This window comes from Lampris incognitus, chromosome 3, assembly GCF_029633865.1.
Source record: "Lampris incognitus isolate fLamInc1 chromosome 3, fLamInc1.hap2, whole genome shotgun sequence".
NCBI lineage: Eukaryota > Metazoa > Chordata > Actinopteri > Lampriformes > Lampridae > Lampris > Lampris incognitus.
Window position 1 is genome coordinate 31245050 of NC_079213.1, and position 14571 is coordinate 31259620.

The 14571-nt window shown below is 48.7% G+C and overlaps 1 protein-coding gene across 1 annotated transcript in view; it reads right to left on the reverse strand.

Moving 5' to 3' along the window:
- Nucleotides 1-866: 866 nt before the first annotated feature.
- Nucleotides 867-14571, reverse strand: part of usp6nl (USP6 N-terminal like) — a 42651-nt gene continuing 28946 nt past the window's right edge. The window contains exons 7-14 of the mRNA XM_056276590.1: nt 14432-14541; nt 13750-13798; nt 12761-12881; nt 12264-12358; nt 11364-11429; nt 8941-9040; nt 8658-8810; nt 867-3424 (exon numbers count right to left, since the gene is read on the reverse strand). Coding sequence (XP_056132565.1) covers nt 1782-3424; nt 8658-8810; nt 8941-9040; nt 11364-11429; nt 12264-12358; nt 12761-12881; nt 13750-13798; nt 14432-14541 — 2337 coding nt within the window. The 3' untranslated portion in view covers nt 867-1781. The remainder of the gene's footprint in view (nt 3425-8657; nt 8811-8940; nt 9041-11363; nt 11430-12263; nt 12359-12760; nt 12882-13749; nt 13799-14431; nt 14542-14571) is intronic.

The window sequence follows — 14571 nt, forward strand, 5'->3', positions numbered from 1 at the left end:
TCCACGGAGGCCCCACCTCACAACTTACAGGACTTAAAGGATCTGCTGCTAACGTCTTTGTGCCAGATACCAGAGGACACCTTCAGAAGTCTCGTGGAGTCCACGAATCGACGGGTCAGAGCTGTTTTGTTGGCACGAGGGGGGACCTACACGATATTAGGCAGGTGGTTTTAATGTTGTGGCTGAAACGCAACTTCCATGTTGCTCCACTAGGGGGCAGATTGTCAGAGTGTATAAAGTAAGCAGAGCTAAAAGGAATGTGCAGGTTTCAGGATTACCTGTGCTAAGAAAGTAAAAAAAAGACACCTGACGTCACTTCCCATGGAGTCAACGACAGATCCACCGATTCATTTTCACCCCAACTGATTTTTATTAAGCAAAGTATCAGAGAATGGTCTGCAATTAGTCCTCAAACAAAACAAAGTTACCTCAGTGAACGTAATGGACAGCACATCAGTATGGTTGGATGGTGAACTATGAAAACTAAGACATAAGGGGAAAACATGGACTGTGACTAGGAAGTCAAACGTGTGGCTCTCGGCTCACACACCAGTGTCTACGTTGTATTTGTGTGGAATGATTGCATATTCCAGTGGATGTGCCAACAGCTGAACAGTAGTTGATGTAACAGTGTTGAGAATACACGACATGAGTAATAAAGTAATATTTTCTGCATTGCACTGGACGACCAGCTCTCACACCCTCCTCCGGCTGCACACTATGTGCTGCAAATGTGCAACCTATTGTACTGCAGGTGTCCAACCGGTGTCACGTTTACACCATAAATCAAAAGATTTACAATCATTTGCAGGAAAAAAGAACGAATGAAAGACAACAAACCCCCCTCCCCCCCTCTCCGACCCCCTCTCCGAATCTCAGCCCTTGCAGAATACCTTATCATTCCCTGAGCCAAACAGGACGGGGCCTCTGCTAAAACTACACTGGCCTCAGTTGCACACACGTAAATACACAACCGTGATGTACTTTACACGGGAGAGGGAAATGCATTGCACATCGTGGTCAGAAATGAAAGACATCGCTGAAACCCAGCAATAACAAAATAATCTCAATGCAAAAATAAACCCCCGGGTAGGAAAAAAAAAGGGAGCGTGAAACAAACAAAACGTAATCTTTTACAAGCGGGGGCGCTCGAATTTGAAATGGAAGTCAGAACGTATGGCGACGCACCTTTCCGACGTTGTCTCACTCTGTTATCCGACGTCGCGTCATCGATTATGTTCGAAAAATAAAAATCTTCACAAGCATGACCAGCCTTCTCATGGGAATGTTTCGAGCTAACATATATATATATATATATATATATTTTTTTTTTTAAAGTAAAGATGGACAAAGAAAATAAATCACTGCGTTATTTCTCTCCAGGAGAAGGTCCCCCTGCTACTGACGCTTCTATAACTCAGTATATTGACAAAAACAAAAAAATATTTACTGTACATTGTACATCTCAGACTCTACAAGATATATACCATCACCTATTATTAATGATTTCACATCCAAAAATAAAATAACATCTTCGGTCAGTTTTTTTTTTTTAATTCAACGTGATCAGTAAAAAGATCGGAGGCTGGTGTGTCCTGCAACTTGGCGTCGCAGTATGACGGTTAGAAGATCAGTACTTCAAATGTAAAGCACAAAAAAACAACAACAAACTAAACAGTAGCGCTACTGCTTATCTTTGCCTCAGTGTCAGTGACTACACCTCAGTGTTTTTCAGTGTCTCTTCATTTCTCTCTCTTTCCATTTTCTTCCTTCACTCGCTCTCACAGCAGCATGGACTCCTGCAGGGCGAATGCCTCCTGTGCGTGCCTGTAGTGTGGCCCTCCGAACAGCTGGGGGAGCTGCTGTCTTATGGGGGGCTGCCGCTCCTGGAATTGTGTCCTGTAGTCGCTCAGTCCGTCAGGTGGGTTGGGGAAAATGAACTCTTGGACAGGAGACATTTGGGCCCTCTGGAAACTGGGCGAGCGGGGCATCCCACCTGGAGAGCGGAGGGGGAACTCAACCTCCTGCTCCCACAGCTGTCCATCTATGGGCCGCCCCACCGCCCCCTCAGGCAGATAGCGCGGGTTCTGCTCTCTTCTTCTATGCCTCTCCGCCCTGTAGTCTACAGTGGAGTAGAGCTGGGAGGGGGAGTTGAGCCGAGTTGGCTGGCGCAGGTAGATGGGCGTGGCGCTCCCGGGGTTTTCCAGCTGCAGGGGGCGTTCTGGGGCAGGTCCGGCATGGCGGGGGACATGGGCGGAGCTGGGAAGCTGCCTGCGATAGGTAGCGTAGGAGTTGTTCATCAGCACTTTCTCCGGCGAGATGCTGTTGGGCTGCCGCTGGGCAGTGGCGCACGCCCTGTCCCCGTATGCCAGGTTTGCAGACGGGGGGGCGTGGGAGGGATGTGTGTAAATTCGGTCCTCCGCCCTGTGATCCATGTTAATGCTGTAGGCGGGATGGATGAGGGGAACCATGGCAGGCTTGCTTGGGGAGTACTGCTGGGGGGGAGTGTGGTAGTGACCCAGGCCAGAGGAGTAGTTCGGATGGGCCCCGGCTGGAGTGTTGAGGGAAAGTGGAGGCGGCACGTGGTGTTTAGCTAATCTGAGTCCTGTCGTCATGGCAACTCCACTCCCTGCCAGGCTGGGTGTGCGGCTTGGACTACCCTGCTGGAGGGGTGATGTGCTGAACGGGGTTTCGCTGCGTGGGATCCTTATTCTGGACGGAGGCCTCTCGAGCTCCAGGACTTCCAATTCTGGTTCCTGCAGCCCTGGAACGTTGTCGTACTGGGAGGCGTTGGAGCCTCGGTTGGAGCCAGGGATGAAGCCTCTGGAGCGGGGCCGACGGTGGGGCAGCATGGTGTCATCTGGGCTGGAGGGGGCTGGCGATGCCCCTCGGCTCAGCTGAGTCTCACGGGCTGCTGCTGCCTTGGCTGCCTCAAGCTTGATCTCAGATGGCTTGACCCAGCGCGGTGCAATGTCCCTGCGTGAGCTTGAGGCTGCGTTGGAATTGTGGTTTGCCGTGGCATGGCTCTGAGACCTCCCCGACTCTGCTATTACTGAGCCCGGCTTCAATGGGAGTGCAGGGGCAGCTGTCATAGGGGATGGCGTTACTACCCTCTCAGGAGTGGTGATGGCAGAAGCCAACGGGGTGGGCTGCTTTCGTTGTTCGGTGGGAATCTCCCCTGATCCCTTGGAGCGGGCATCCCTCTTCTCAGCCTTGAGTTGGCGGACCGGCTTGTCCAGGGAGTCCCTGCGGGCCCAGCTGGATGGCCTGCTGGCTCGCTGGTGGTCCGGTATGGGGCTGGGGTCTGCCGGAGACTCAGCTGGCTGAGTGTGGCTTTGACCGTTTGCTACGTGGTTCGCCACTCCAGCCGCCAGCTCAGGAGGAAGCTGCCCTAGAGGCTTCTTCGGAAACTCGTCGTCTTTACCTGCCCGGTCAAACAGAAGGGATAGGTTAGTAGCCCATCAGAAAAGGTAATTGCAATGGATGAAAACACTGGTGTTAATTGACATCAGATGAGCAGTCACAACGGGTACATGGACTCATGCAACACCACTGCCATAGGGAAGTAAGAAACAAAGGAGAATTACATTCATGACAAAACTGAATAACATCTTCACAGGCGACGAACAAAGAACAGAACAAAAAGTACTCCCAGAATAGTGTTTGATATTCATTCCCAGCTTGCTGGAGGTGCTCAATTAGGAAGTGCCATTCAAATTGTTAACCTCTGCAATTACAAATTTTACCCCGTTCCATTAAACCACACTTAGCTGCAGTGGCAGACCCAGACTTTAAAGGTCATATGGAAATAGTTCTTGATAAATCAAGCTTGTATTTAATACAAAATCAGTGATAAAGTACAAAGGTACAATTATAAGAATTCTTACACCACAGAAATATAGCTTTACCAATACTTCTGTTTTTAAACCCACACTGACTTTCTAAAGTTCCTGAATGTTTATACAGCCTGTACATCTCCAAGCCATCATTATGTGCTACGTAGCTTATCTACGCTGTCAAAAGAAAAAAACATAAAACAGCACAGTTGACAAGAACACAGACAGTGTGTAGAGACGGTGGAGGTGACGCTGGATGCGTTGGGGACTGTAGGGAAAAGAGATTTCTACAACCGCCGGAGTCAGGCCAACAGACAGCGGCTGGAAGAACAGGAAGTGCTGTGGGAGTGACCCAGGAAGTGAATTTATTGGCACAAAACAAAATAATTTGGCCACTGAAATTCCTCTGGTGATGTTCGCGTTTTCCTTCTGTTCTTAGATAGATTTGTTGAAGCAGTTTGGAATGACCGCCGACATTACTTAAGCTTCCCGGTCCACCTTTGTTTTAACGGCACTGTTTTGTACCAGAAGGACTCAAATGTGGCCTTATTTTGTTCTGGTCTGTGGTTGTGAGGGAAAAGTGACACAAAGATAACACACTGAAACATATCAGATTGTGATATTGACTCCACACGGCTCTTAGGGCTATGTAGTCACAAGAATTTGGCGATACAACGTCACAATTCAATAAATAATGATATATTATGCTACCACAAACACTGCGATATGTCGCAATGTTTTTTTGAAAATTTTAGAAAAATGTCAATAAAAACGTGGGAATATGCATGAAATCATAGTAATCTGAGACATAGGCGAGTGTGGCACTGGCAACGCTTGTTGCGGTTCTTTGCAGCCCTGTTACAATAATGCTCCTGCCACCTAGTGGTCAGAGATATAAACTACACAATGAATTCTCTTGCTACTACTATCACTTCTACTACTTTCAGCTGTTCCCGTTAGGGGTCAATTCTCTGCATGTGATCTTAATAATCCATGCAGAGTTTTTGACAAAATATTGTGAAAGAATCACAATACTCAAACATATCAATATTTTCTAACAACCCTCGCTGCCCCTGTCCTGCTTGTTTCTAGTAACCCTCGCTGCTCTGTCCTGCTTGTTTCTTTCCGTGAGGTAGAAAACAAAAACAGAGTAGGCCAGAGTGAACCCACAGACACTGAAACGGGCTGTGGGTAGCACATTGGGAGAGAATGGCAATTGTTAAAGCTGAAAACATGGCTATAAAAAGTGCAAACTACCAGATTCATAAAGAATCAATTTTCTTGACAATTTCAGCCGATGATGATTGAAAAGAAAAACCGAGATACCAAAAATAACCTCCAGTCTTCCATGCTAGCACGCTGACTGATGTCTGAGTTTGTGGTAGCAGATGGTTTTTTAACAAAACGGGTCTGTGGGAGTCAATTTTACAATGGCCTCCAGTGTTGGGTAGAAAGGCTCATTATCTTGTCAGCATGCAAGGCAGACAAAATTGACTATTACTCAAGTGTGAGTTCTGGAAAGTTCTAGTATGGTCCTTTTTTTTTTTACAATATTAATCAGATATATTATGTACTCTGAAATAATTGGTATCGGGGACTGAGGTAATGGCGGCAATTTTCCAATTTTGCTCGACCTCTTCTACATAAGAGCACGGGAAGCAGAGGGGCGTCTGCTGAACAGAGAGGAGGGGATCCGGCCATGTGCAAGAACCCAAATATGCACTGAAGCAACGCAGCCGAGATCACTTTTAACAGGACAACCAGGAAAATAACCCAAGGGCTCTTTTGGAAAGTACCCCGGTGCTGCTGGACAGACAGGCGACAGACAGACGGACAAACTCAGGGACAGATGGACGAAGGGATGGAAAGGGGAGACCAGTCAGGATAGCCCACCCGTTACTGTTGTAGGAGGGAATGTGGCCCGCGCTCACAGCCACACTTTTGTAGGCTAACACCGTTTCAAAACAAAAAAAAGAGGGAGAGAGTTCAGATTAAGCAAGAGAGAAAGAGCAAGTTAAGACACATTTGGCTATTTCAACAGTTATGTGTAAACAACAGAAGGAAGCGGGGCGGTCTATGTCTCAAAATGACCCTAGTGGAGTTGTATGGACGTCAATACAAAAGGACGTGTTCTTTTTTTGACTTATAATGCAACGCATTGGTTTCATCAAAGCACCTACTGGTCAAAGATGCGTTCGGCCTAGACTTATTATTATTATTATTCGCCGCCGAAAACCCTGACAACCCTTGCGTGATTAAAGGACCGCCAACCAGTCCTGTTTGGTTTTCCAGTCTTATGTAATCGTACTGTTTTCAAAAAAAGCAACACCGTCCTCCAGACTCAGCTGCGCTCCGCTGTTTTCTCATGTTTGAAAAAGTGCTCAGAAACAGGACGTTTTGACTGGGGGGGAGGCTTGTGGTAGTAGCGCAGACAACAAAAGTGGAGTTGTGGGTTGGGATCGGGCTGTCTCTATGATCTGTGTGTGTGTCTGGGGGGGCGGGGGGTTGATTTTCATTTTGTTGGCATGCGTTAAATGTCTCTGGACACTCGGACACACGAGCATTTGGTGCTGCGGTTCATCCAGCAGGGGCACCATGTTGTCAGATTTTATCCAGCGCTGGTGTCTTTCGGTTAAACCAAGACAAATTTTCAGTTTTCTAGCCGTAATACCCAAGAGTCTGTTCTTTATTTTGGGGTGGGGGGGTTTCCCCCTTTTTTCTCCGCAATTGTGTCCGGCCAATTACCTCACTCTTCCGAGCCATCCCGGTCTCTGCTCCACCCCCTCTGCCGATCCATGGAGGGCTGCAGACCACCACATGCCTCCTCCGATACATGTGGAGTTGCCAGTCGCTTTCTTTTCACCTGACAGTGAGGAGTTTCACCTGGGCGACGTAGCGCGTCGGAGAATCACACTATTCCCCCTCCCCCCTGAACAGGCACCCTGACTGACCAGAGGAGGTGCTAATGCAGCGACCAGGACACATACCCACATCCGGCTTTCCACCCACACACACGGCCAATTGTGTCTGTAGGGATGCCCGACCAAGCCGGCGGTAACATGGGGATTCAAACCGGCAATACCCATGTTGGTCGGCAACGGAATAGACCGACCGCCTCCCAGACGCCCCTAGCAAGGTTTCTAATACTCTAAAGATCTACTACTACTTTCAGCTGCTCCCGTTAGGGGTCGCCACAGCGGATCATCCGTTTCCATTTCTTCCTGTCTTCTGCGTCTTCCTCTGTCACACCAGCATGTCTTCCCTCACCACATCCATAAACCTCCTCTTTGGCCTTCCTCTTCTCCTCTTCCCTGGCAGCTCCATATTCAGCATCCTTCTCCCAATATACTCAGCATCTCTCCTCCACACATGTCCAAGCCATCTCAATCTTGCCTCTCTTGCTTTGTCTACAAACCGTCCAACCTGAGCGGTCCCTCTAATATAATCGTTCCTAATCCTGTCCTTCTTCGTTACTCCCAGTGAAAATCTTAGCATCTTCAACTCTGCCACCTCCAGCTCCGCCTCCTGTCTTTTCGTCAGTGCCACTGTCTCCAAACCATATAACATAGCTGGTCTCACAACCATCTTGTAAACTTTCCCTTTAACTCTTGCTGGTACCCTTCTGTCGCAAATCACTCCTGACACACTTCTCCACCCACTCCAACCTGCCTGCACTCTCTTTTTCACCTCTCTACTGCACTCCCCGTTACTTTGGACAGTTGACCCCAAGTATTTAAACTCAAATGCCTTTGTCACCGCCACTCCTTGCATCCTGACCATTCCACTGTCCTCTCTCTCATTCACGCATAGGTATTCCGTCTTGCTCCTACTGACTTTCATTCCTCTTCTCTCCAGTGCATACCTCCACCTCTCCAGGCTCTCCTCAACCTGCACCCTACTCTCGCTACAGATCACAATGTTATCCGCGAACATCATCGTCCATGGAGACTCCTGCCTGATCTTGTCCGTCAACCTGTCCATCACCATTGCAAACAAGAAAGGGCTCAGAGCCGATCCTTGATGTAATCCTACCTCCACCTTGAACCCATCTGTCATTCCAACCGCACACCTCACCATCGTCACACTTCCCTCATACGTATCCTGCACCACTCCTACATACTTCTCTGCAACTCCTGACTTCCTCATACAATACCACAGCTCCTCTCTCGGCACTCTATCATAAGCTTTCTCTAAATCTACAAAGACACAATGCAACTCTTTCTGGCCTTCTCTTTACTTCTCAATCAACATTCTCAAAGCAAACATCGCATCTGTGGTGCTCTTTGGCATGAACCCATACTGCTGCTCACTGATCATCACCTCTCCTCTTAACCTAGCTTCTATTACTCTTTCCCAAATCTTCATGCTGTGGCTGATCAACTTTATACCTCTGTAGTTGCTACAGTTCTGCGCATCGCCCTTGTTCTTGAAAATCGGTACCAGTATGCTTCTTCTCCACTCCTCAGGCATCCTCTCACTGGAAAGTGAGAGGACTCTATTATGTCGACTCTAAAGATGCTGTTCAAAAAACACATCCTCATACTCTCGACTGAGCTACGTTTCCGACGGTGGAAATGACCTCCCACAACACTTGCACAGAGGATTTTATGGACGAAGACACACAGGCTTTCGCACAATGCATTCTGGTACATGTAGGCGTTGTGGGAGAGACTGAGAAGAACAACGACTTCTCCGTCAGTGTACTACACTTGCTTCAGTCCACTACATAACTCATCAGCACTGATGGTGAAATTTCCCTTTAAGAGTGTGTGTGTGTGTGTGTGTGTGTGTGTGTATGAGAGAGACTCGGCGTCCCAGTACCTGGTGCGGGTAACTCCAACTTTGCCCTCCTTAGCTCTGTCATGGAGTGCTGTAGCTGCTCAATCACAAAGTCATCCTCCAAGAAGAAGTCTTTAGACAAAGACACCTGCAAAAACTCCACCAGCTCCTCCATCGACAACTTCATTAGATGCTCTGCAAAACACACACACAGACACACACAGACACACACACATGGGTGGGCGTCAAGTTTTCCAGTCTCCAGACCAGACTGACAGCCAGTAGGAGTGATTGACATATCTCCATGTGAGGAAAAAGGTCTCACTTTTGTGCAGTCTGAGGACAGTGTAGGACATGGCAGTAAGGACTCTTTCCCCCTCCAAGATGTAGATGTCCCAGATCCTTAGGGTCAACGTGAACGGTGTCTGGACACGAGGGGACCCAATGGATGGAAAGAGAGAAACAGAAAGAGAGAGAGATGTAAGATAAGATTTGCCAATTTGAATTTGTAGTTGAATAAACTGCATTTGTGGTAAATTCTCCTCACGCTTTTACACCGAACAGCAAATATTTTCAAACGTTTTGCTTCCTGTAAACAAATCGGAGCTTATGACAGACAACCAGTACGTTTACATGTTAGGAAAAGTGGATTTATTGTGTTAGTTAGACTAAAACTGGACTTTTAAAATACATGTAAACGTGGTAGTCTGACTGAAATCGTACTAAATCGAATTTCTCGAAGTGGGACTAACACACCTAGATGATGCGGTTGGGGATCGGTTTACTCTGGCATGGATACGCTTCAATCGGCCCGGACTGGCCTAGTAGACATTCTGCGCATGATCCATAGTTCCCACAGTCCAATAGCAACCAGCTGAAAGGGGGCATATCGCTACCTATCGTACTGGGGTCGGACATACTTCCGTCAGTAAATCGATTCTCCCCCGGTTCTTGTATACTGGGACAATGACAGTAGTCCAGTTACACGGCCTAGTCGAGCTATAACCATAGCGCGCCTTCACTGTGCATGTAAACGCAGTCAACGTCAAGCTGAACACAAAAATAACTGCACATTTGCTGCATCGTGTAGGAATTTGGACCCGAACCCGAACTCTAATGTTTAATGGCATAATGATGCTGACATGTACTCGTTCAACTGAGCTTCAGATGTCCTGCAGCTGAGTTTCGTTTGTACTCAGCATCCGGTGCCTCTCGTGTCAGTGTCCAACACGAATGATGAAAAGCACGAGCAACCATGTTTAAATCAAGGTTCTTCTGTTTGGATTTTTGGCTGGACCGCAACAGCGGACCCAGCCCTGCACGTGGGTGAGAGCCTGAGTGAGTGATGGAGTTTCACGTGGGTGGGAGCCTGAGTGAGTGATGGAGTCTCACGTGGGTGGGAGCCTGAGTGAGTGATGGAGTTTCATGTGGGTGAGAGTCTGAGTGAGTGATGGAGTTTCACGTGGGTGGGAGCCTGAGTGAGTGGTGGAGTTTCATGTGGGTGGGAGCCTGAGTGATGGAGTTTCACATGGGTGAGAGCCTGAGTGAGTGAGGGAGTTTCATGTGGGTGGGAGCCTGAGTGAGTGATGGATTCACATGTTGGACGCCTTAGCTGAAGTTTCGCTGTTGGCCGCTGCTCTTTCAAAATGAACCGGCGTGAAGTTTTCACTAGCTGTTCACTGAACCGATATCAAAAGAGCCGCTTTTTTTGGGGCTTTCCCCCCTTTTTTCTCCTCAATTGTATTTGGCCAATTACCCCACTCTTCCGAGCCGTCCCCGGTCACTGCTCCATCCCCTCTATCGATCCGGGCAGGGCTGCAGACTACCACATGCCTCCTCCGATACATGTGGAGTCGCCAGCCACTTCTTTTCACCTGGCAGTGAGGAGTTTCACCGGGACGTAGCACATGGGAGGATCACGCTATTCCCCCCAGTTCCCCTGAACAGGTGCCCAGACCGACCAGAGGAGGCGCTAGTGCAGCGACCAGGACACATACCCACATCTGGCTTCCCACCCGCCGACACAGCCAATTGTGTCTGTAGGGAGTAGGGACGCCCGACCAAGCCGGAGGTAACACGCGGATTTGAACCGGAAATCCCCGTGTTGGTAGGCAATGGAATAGACCGCTACGCCACCCAGATGCTCAAAACAGCTGCTTTTTAAATGTAGTCGTGCAAAAACGTCTGTTTAATAAACATACTTACAGTCCAGCTGTATAGCAAGTTTTAACCTCATCTTGTTTTTCAACTAAGGAAAGCTTCACTAAGAAAAACAAACAACCCCTCCCCCAAAAAAAACAAAACCCCGAAACAAAACAAAACGAAAATAAAGGCAGGCACAGAGTGACTAAAAGCAAACACTGGAAACAGAGCTGTGTGGGAGAGGCAAACAAAATCCTGTCTGTACTACAGCACATTTGTAGGCTGGAAAGGCCCTGGTCCACATGTTCAAAAACAAAGTTATGAGACACACGCTGCTCATGTAAGACAGGCAGTTCTGTGTGCAAAGCTCTGAGCAGAGCAGATTCAGTACATACTATACATACAATACTACATAGTATACTATACATACAATACTATACACACTATACTGTACAGCACATAGTACTGGACATTCAGCCGTTTTCCACACAGGCAGTTCTTTGGCGGATGCAGCTCGTGTGTGAGAATTTGTTGAAAATAGTTTTTCATCTGACTTAACGGCACCCGAATGGAAATGTGATGCCATGACACAGAAAATGTACTCACCCTGTCCAGGAAGCACTGGAAGAACCACTTCATGGTGTAGAGACTGGTGAACACCTCTTGGTTGTCCTGACACAACACAAAACAGACCGAATGAGGCGGCATATTCGGAGAGTTGAGAAGGTGCAGAGAGTTGTGTGCGACAAGTGACGGGTTTTGATTTGGGGCGACGCTTTGCAAGTAAGTCAAGGGCAGAGACTAAAGACACTGTCGTCAGCCATGGCTTGGCATGGCTAGGGTGGCATTTCTTTCTCACACTCCAGTCTGCTTTAATGTCTTCCTGTTAAAAGCCTGCTGGCTAAGGCGTCCGGGTGGTGTGGCGGTCTATCCCATTGTCTATCAACACGAGGATCACTGGTTTGAATCCCCGTGTAACCCCCGGCTCGGTCAGGCATCCCTACAGACACAATTGGCCGTGTCTGCGGGTGGGAAGCTGGATGTGGGTCCTGGTCGCTGCACTAGCGCCTCCTCTTGTTGGTCTGGGCGCCTGTTTGGGGGGGGGGGGGGACTGGGGGGAATAGCGTGATCCTCCCACGTGCTACGTCCCGCTGGGAAAACTCCTCACTGTCAGGTGAAAAGAAGCTGCTGGTGACTACACATGTATCGGAGGAGGCATGTGGTAGTCTGCAACCCTCCCCGGATCAGCAGAGGTGGCGGAGCATTTACCGGGAAGGCTCAGAAGAGTGGGGTAATTGGCCAAAATTCGATTGGGAAGGGAAAAAAAAAAAAGGGGGAGGGGGGGACTTGCTGGCAACCTCAGTTTTGACCCCTCCAACCTTCACCCACCCAGCCATCAACCACAGCAATAGGTTTTAGCACCACCACTTCATCACCTAATACCACCGTTGTATTTGTGGGTGTGTTGAGTTTGTGGGTCTACGTTAGCAGATGTGCGTGCCTCACCAGGTGCTGTTTCAGTTTAGGCAGCATCTTCTTGAGGATACGGTCGTGGTGCTCCTGGAAACGCATCAGCTTTGGAAAGCCGGGGACGAAAAACCCTGATGGCGAGGACAGAACAGGGGCAGAGTTGGAGGGAGTGAAGATGGAGAGGCAGGAGCGGATGGAAAATGACGAGATAAGACAAAGGAGAACCACAAATTCACAGGCATTTGCACCAAAAATGTGAACGTTTAAGTCAGCTGCAATTTCTCATGTGGCGGTCCTTGTATGTCTTCTCCTTAGATGGACACACATATTTCCAACTTTTAAGCACCTCTGGTTAAGGGGGCTTGCTTGGCCATTTATGGCGTGTTTGGGGTCTCTTGCTAATATTTATAAGCACTACAACACAGCTGCACAGGCCTGTCAGCTAGCCTGCTTCTGTGCTTTCACATGGACGGCGCCTTTTTGGCATGATTTTAGCATGCATTTGCCACAGTCAGTATGTGTGTGCGTGGTACCATGCATGGCGTGCTTCTGTCCAGACAGTAGTTTGACCAAGGCCCAGAAGGCGTCCTCCTCATTCATGTAGATCAGCAGCAGGGCCGTTATCTGACTCATACCCTGACAGTAGCCCACCTCCTGCAAACAGCAAAAAGAAAGTTTGTACGGCTTTAAATAAAATTAAAAAAAAAAGGGGGGGGCACGTCAACAAAAACGATCTGAAAAACTGAACCACAGGCTTGGAAGGGCAAAGGTTTAATCCCTGCTCTCCAAACGTTCATCAGTGAGACACTGTTCCCACAGCTTCTTAACTCCTCTGACGACAGGCGCGCTGGAGAATTAAGTGCACGTCCCGTCCCGGTGGGGAGGAATACAGTAACCAGTTCCTTACACCACTTAAAGGATTATGGCACTCTCGGTTATCTAAATCCCTTCAAAAAAGGAAAAAAAAAAAAAATCAGAGGACCAGTCCGGGTGGTGTGGCGGTCTATTCCGTTGCCTACCAACACGGGGATCGCCGGTTTGAATTGCCGTGTTACCCCTGGCTTGGTCGGGCATCCCTACAGATACAATTGGCCATTGGCCATGTCTGTGGGCGGGAAGCCGGATGCGGGTTATGTGTCCTGGTCGCTGCACTAGCGCCTCCTCTGGTCGGTCGGGGCGCCTGTTCGGGGGGGGAGATGGAACTCGGGGGGAATAGAGTGATCCTCCCACGCGCTACGTCCCCCTGGTGAAACGCCTCACTGTCAGGTGAAAAGAAGTGGCTGGCGACTCCACATGTATCGGAGGAGGCATGTGGTAGTCTGCAGCCCTCCCCGGATCACCAGAGGGGGTGGATCGGCGACCGGGATGGCTCGGAAGAGTGGGATTATTGGCCGGGTACAATTGGGGAGAAAAAGGGGGGGGGATCCAGAAGAGGCTAATACAAATGTACTGCAGTGACATGGAAACACCCGAAAGCATAAGAAGCATCTTTCCATGGACTTAGTGAGTACGTGTGACTCACCGTGTTGTACATGGAGTAGGCCGTGAGGACGTGGAAGAGAGCCTGCTGCCTGAAAACACAAACACAAAACACACTCAGGTGAACCGAAAATGAACCAATTCATCATGCAAGGTCAGGATTTCCATTCAACAAGTTTGGTTCTTTTTCACTACGGCGTCTAGTAAAATTACCCCCGCATTGTCCTCCAAAAAGCTAGAGTCGGTTCCTGAGGTGTCAGTTTCAGTCTAATCCTGTACAGAAAGTGTTTTCATTTGAAAATCTTGACTTGAAAAAACATAAACCTCAATCTTTTTACAAAGCAACCCCGTAATTCTTTTTCAAGTGGCGGAGCTGTACTGCTGGATGGGTGCACAGTGGTTGAATTCAGAACCAGTAGTGTGAACAAGGCCAGTAAAATGGCAGTGAAACAGGCTCAGTTCCCATCTAAAGTACACATGTGAGCTGCACCTACTCTCTGTTACTCTGAATCTAAAAGGACCCCTGGGCTTGTGGCTCTGCCACCAGGATGTCACAGAGCAGAAGTTGAACACAGAAAAGGGGACGTGTGCTCTCTCACTTCCACGGAGGCAAATGTCAGCTGGAACAAGCTTTTACAGTATCAAATATTGGTCGAGAGGAGCAGAGAAGTATTTTGGAGGCACCGTTATTGGGGGGGACAGTGATGTTTTTCGGGGATACCCACTTGACATCGTAGCGGTGCATGAACATAATGTGGTCCCGGTAGGTTCTGTTCACATCCAGATCAATCTGCCGGATGTCAGGAGACAGGCCTCTCGCTCTGATCTTGAGTTTCTGCAGGGGGCAGGAGAACGCCGTGGCGCC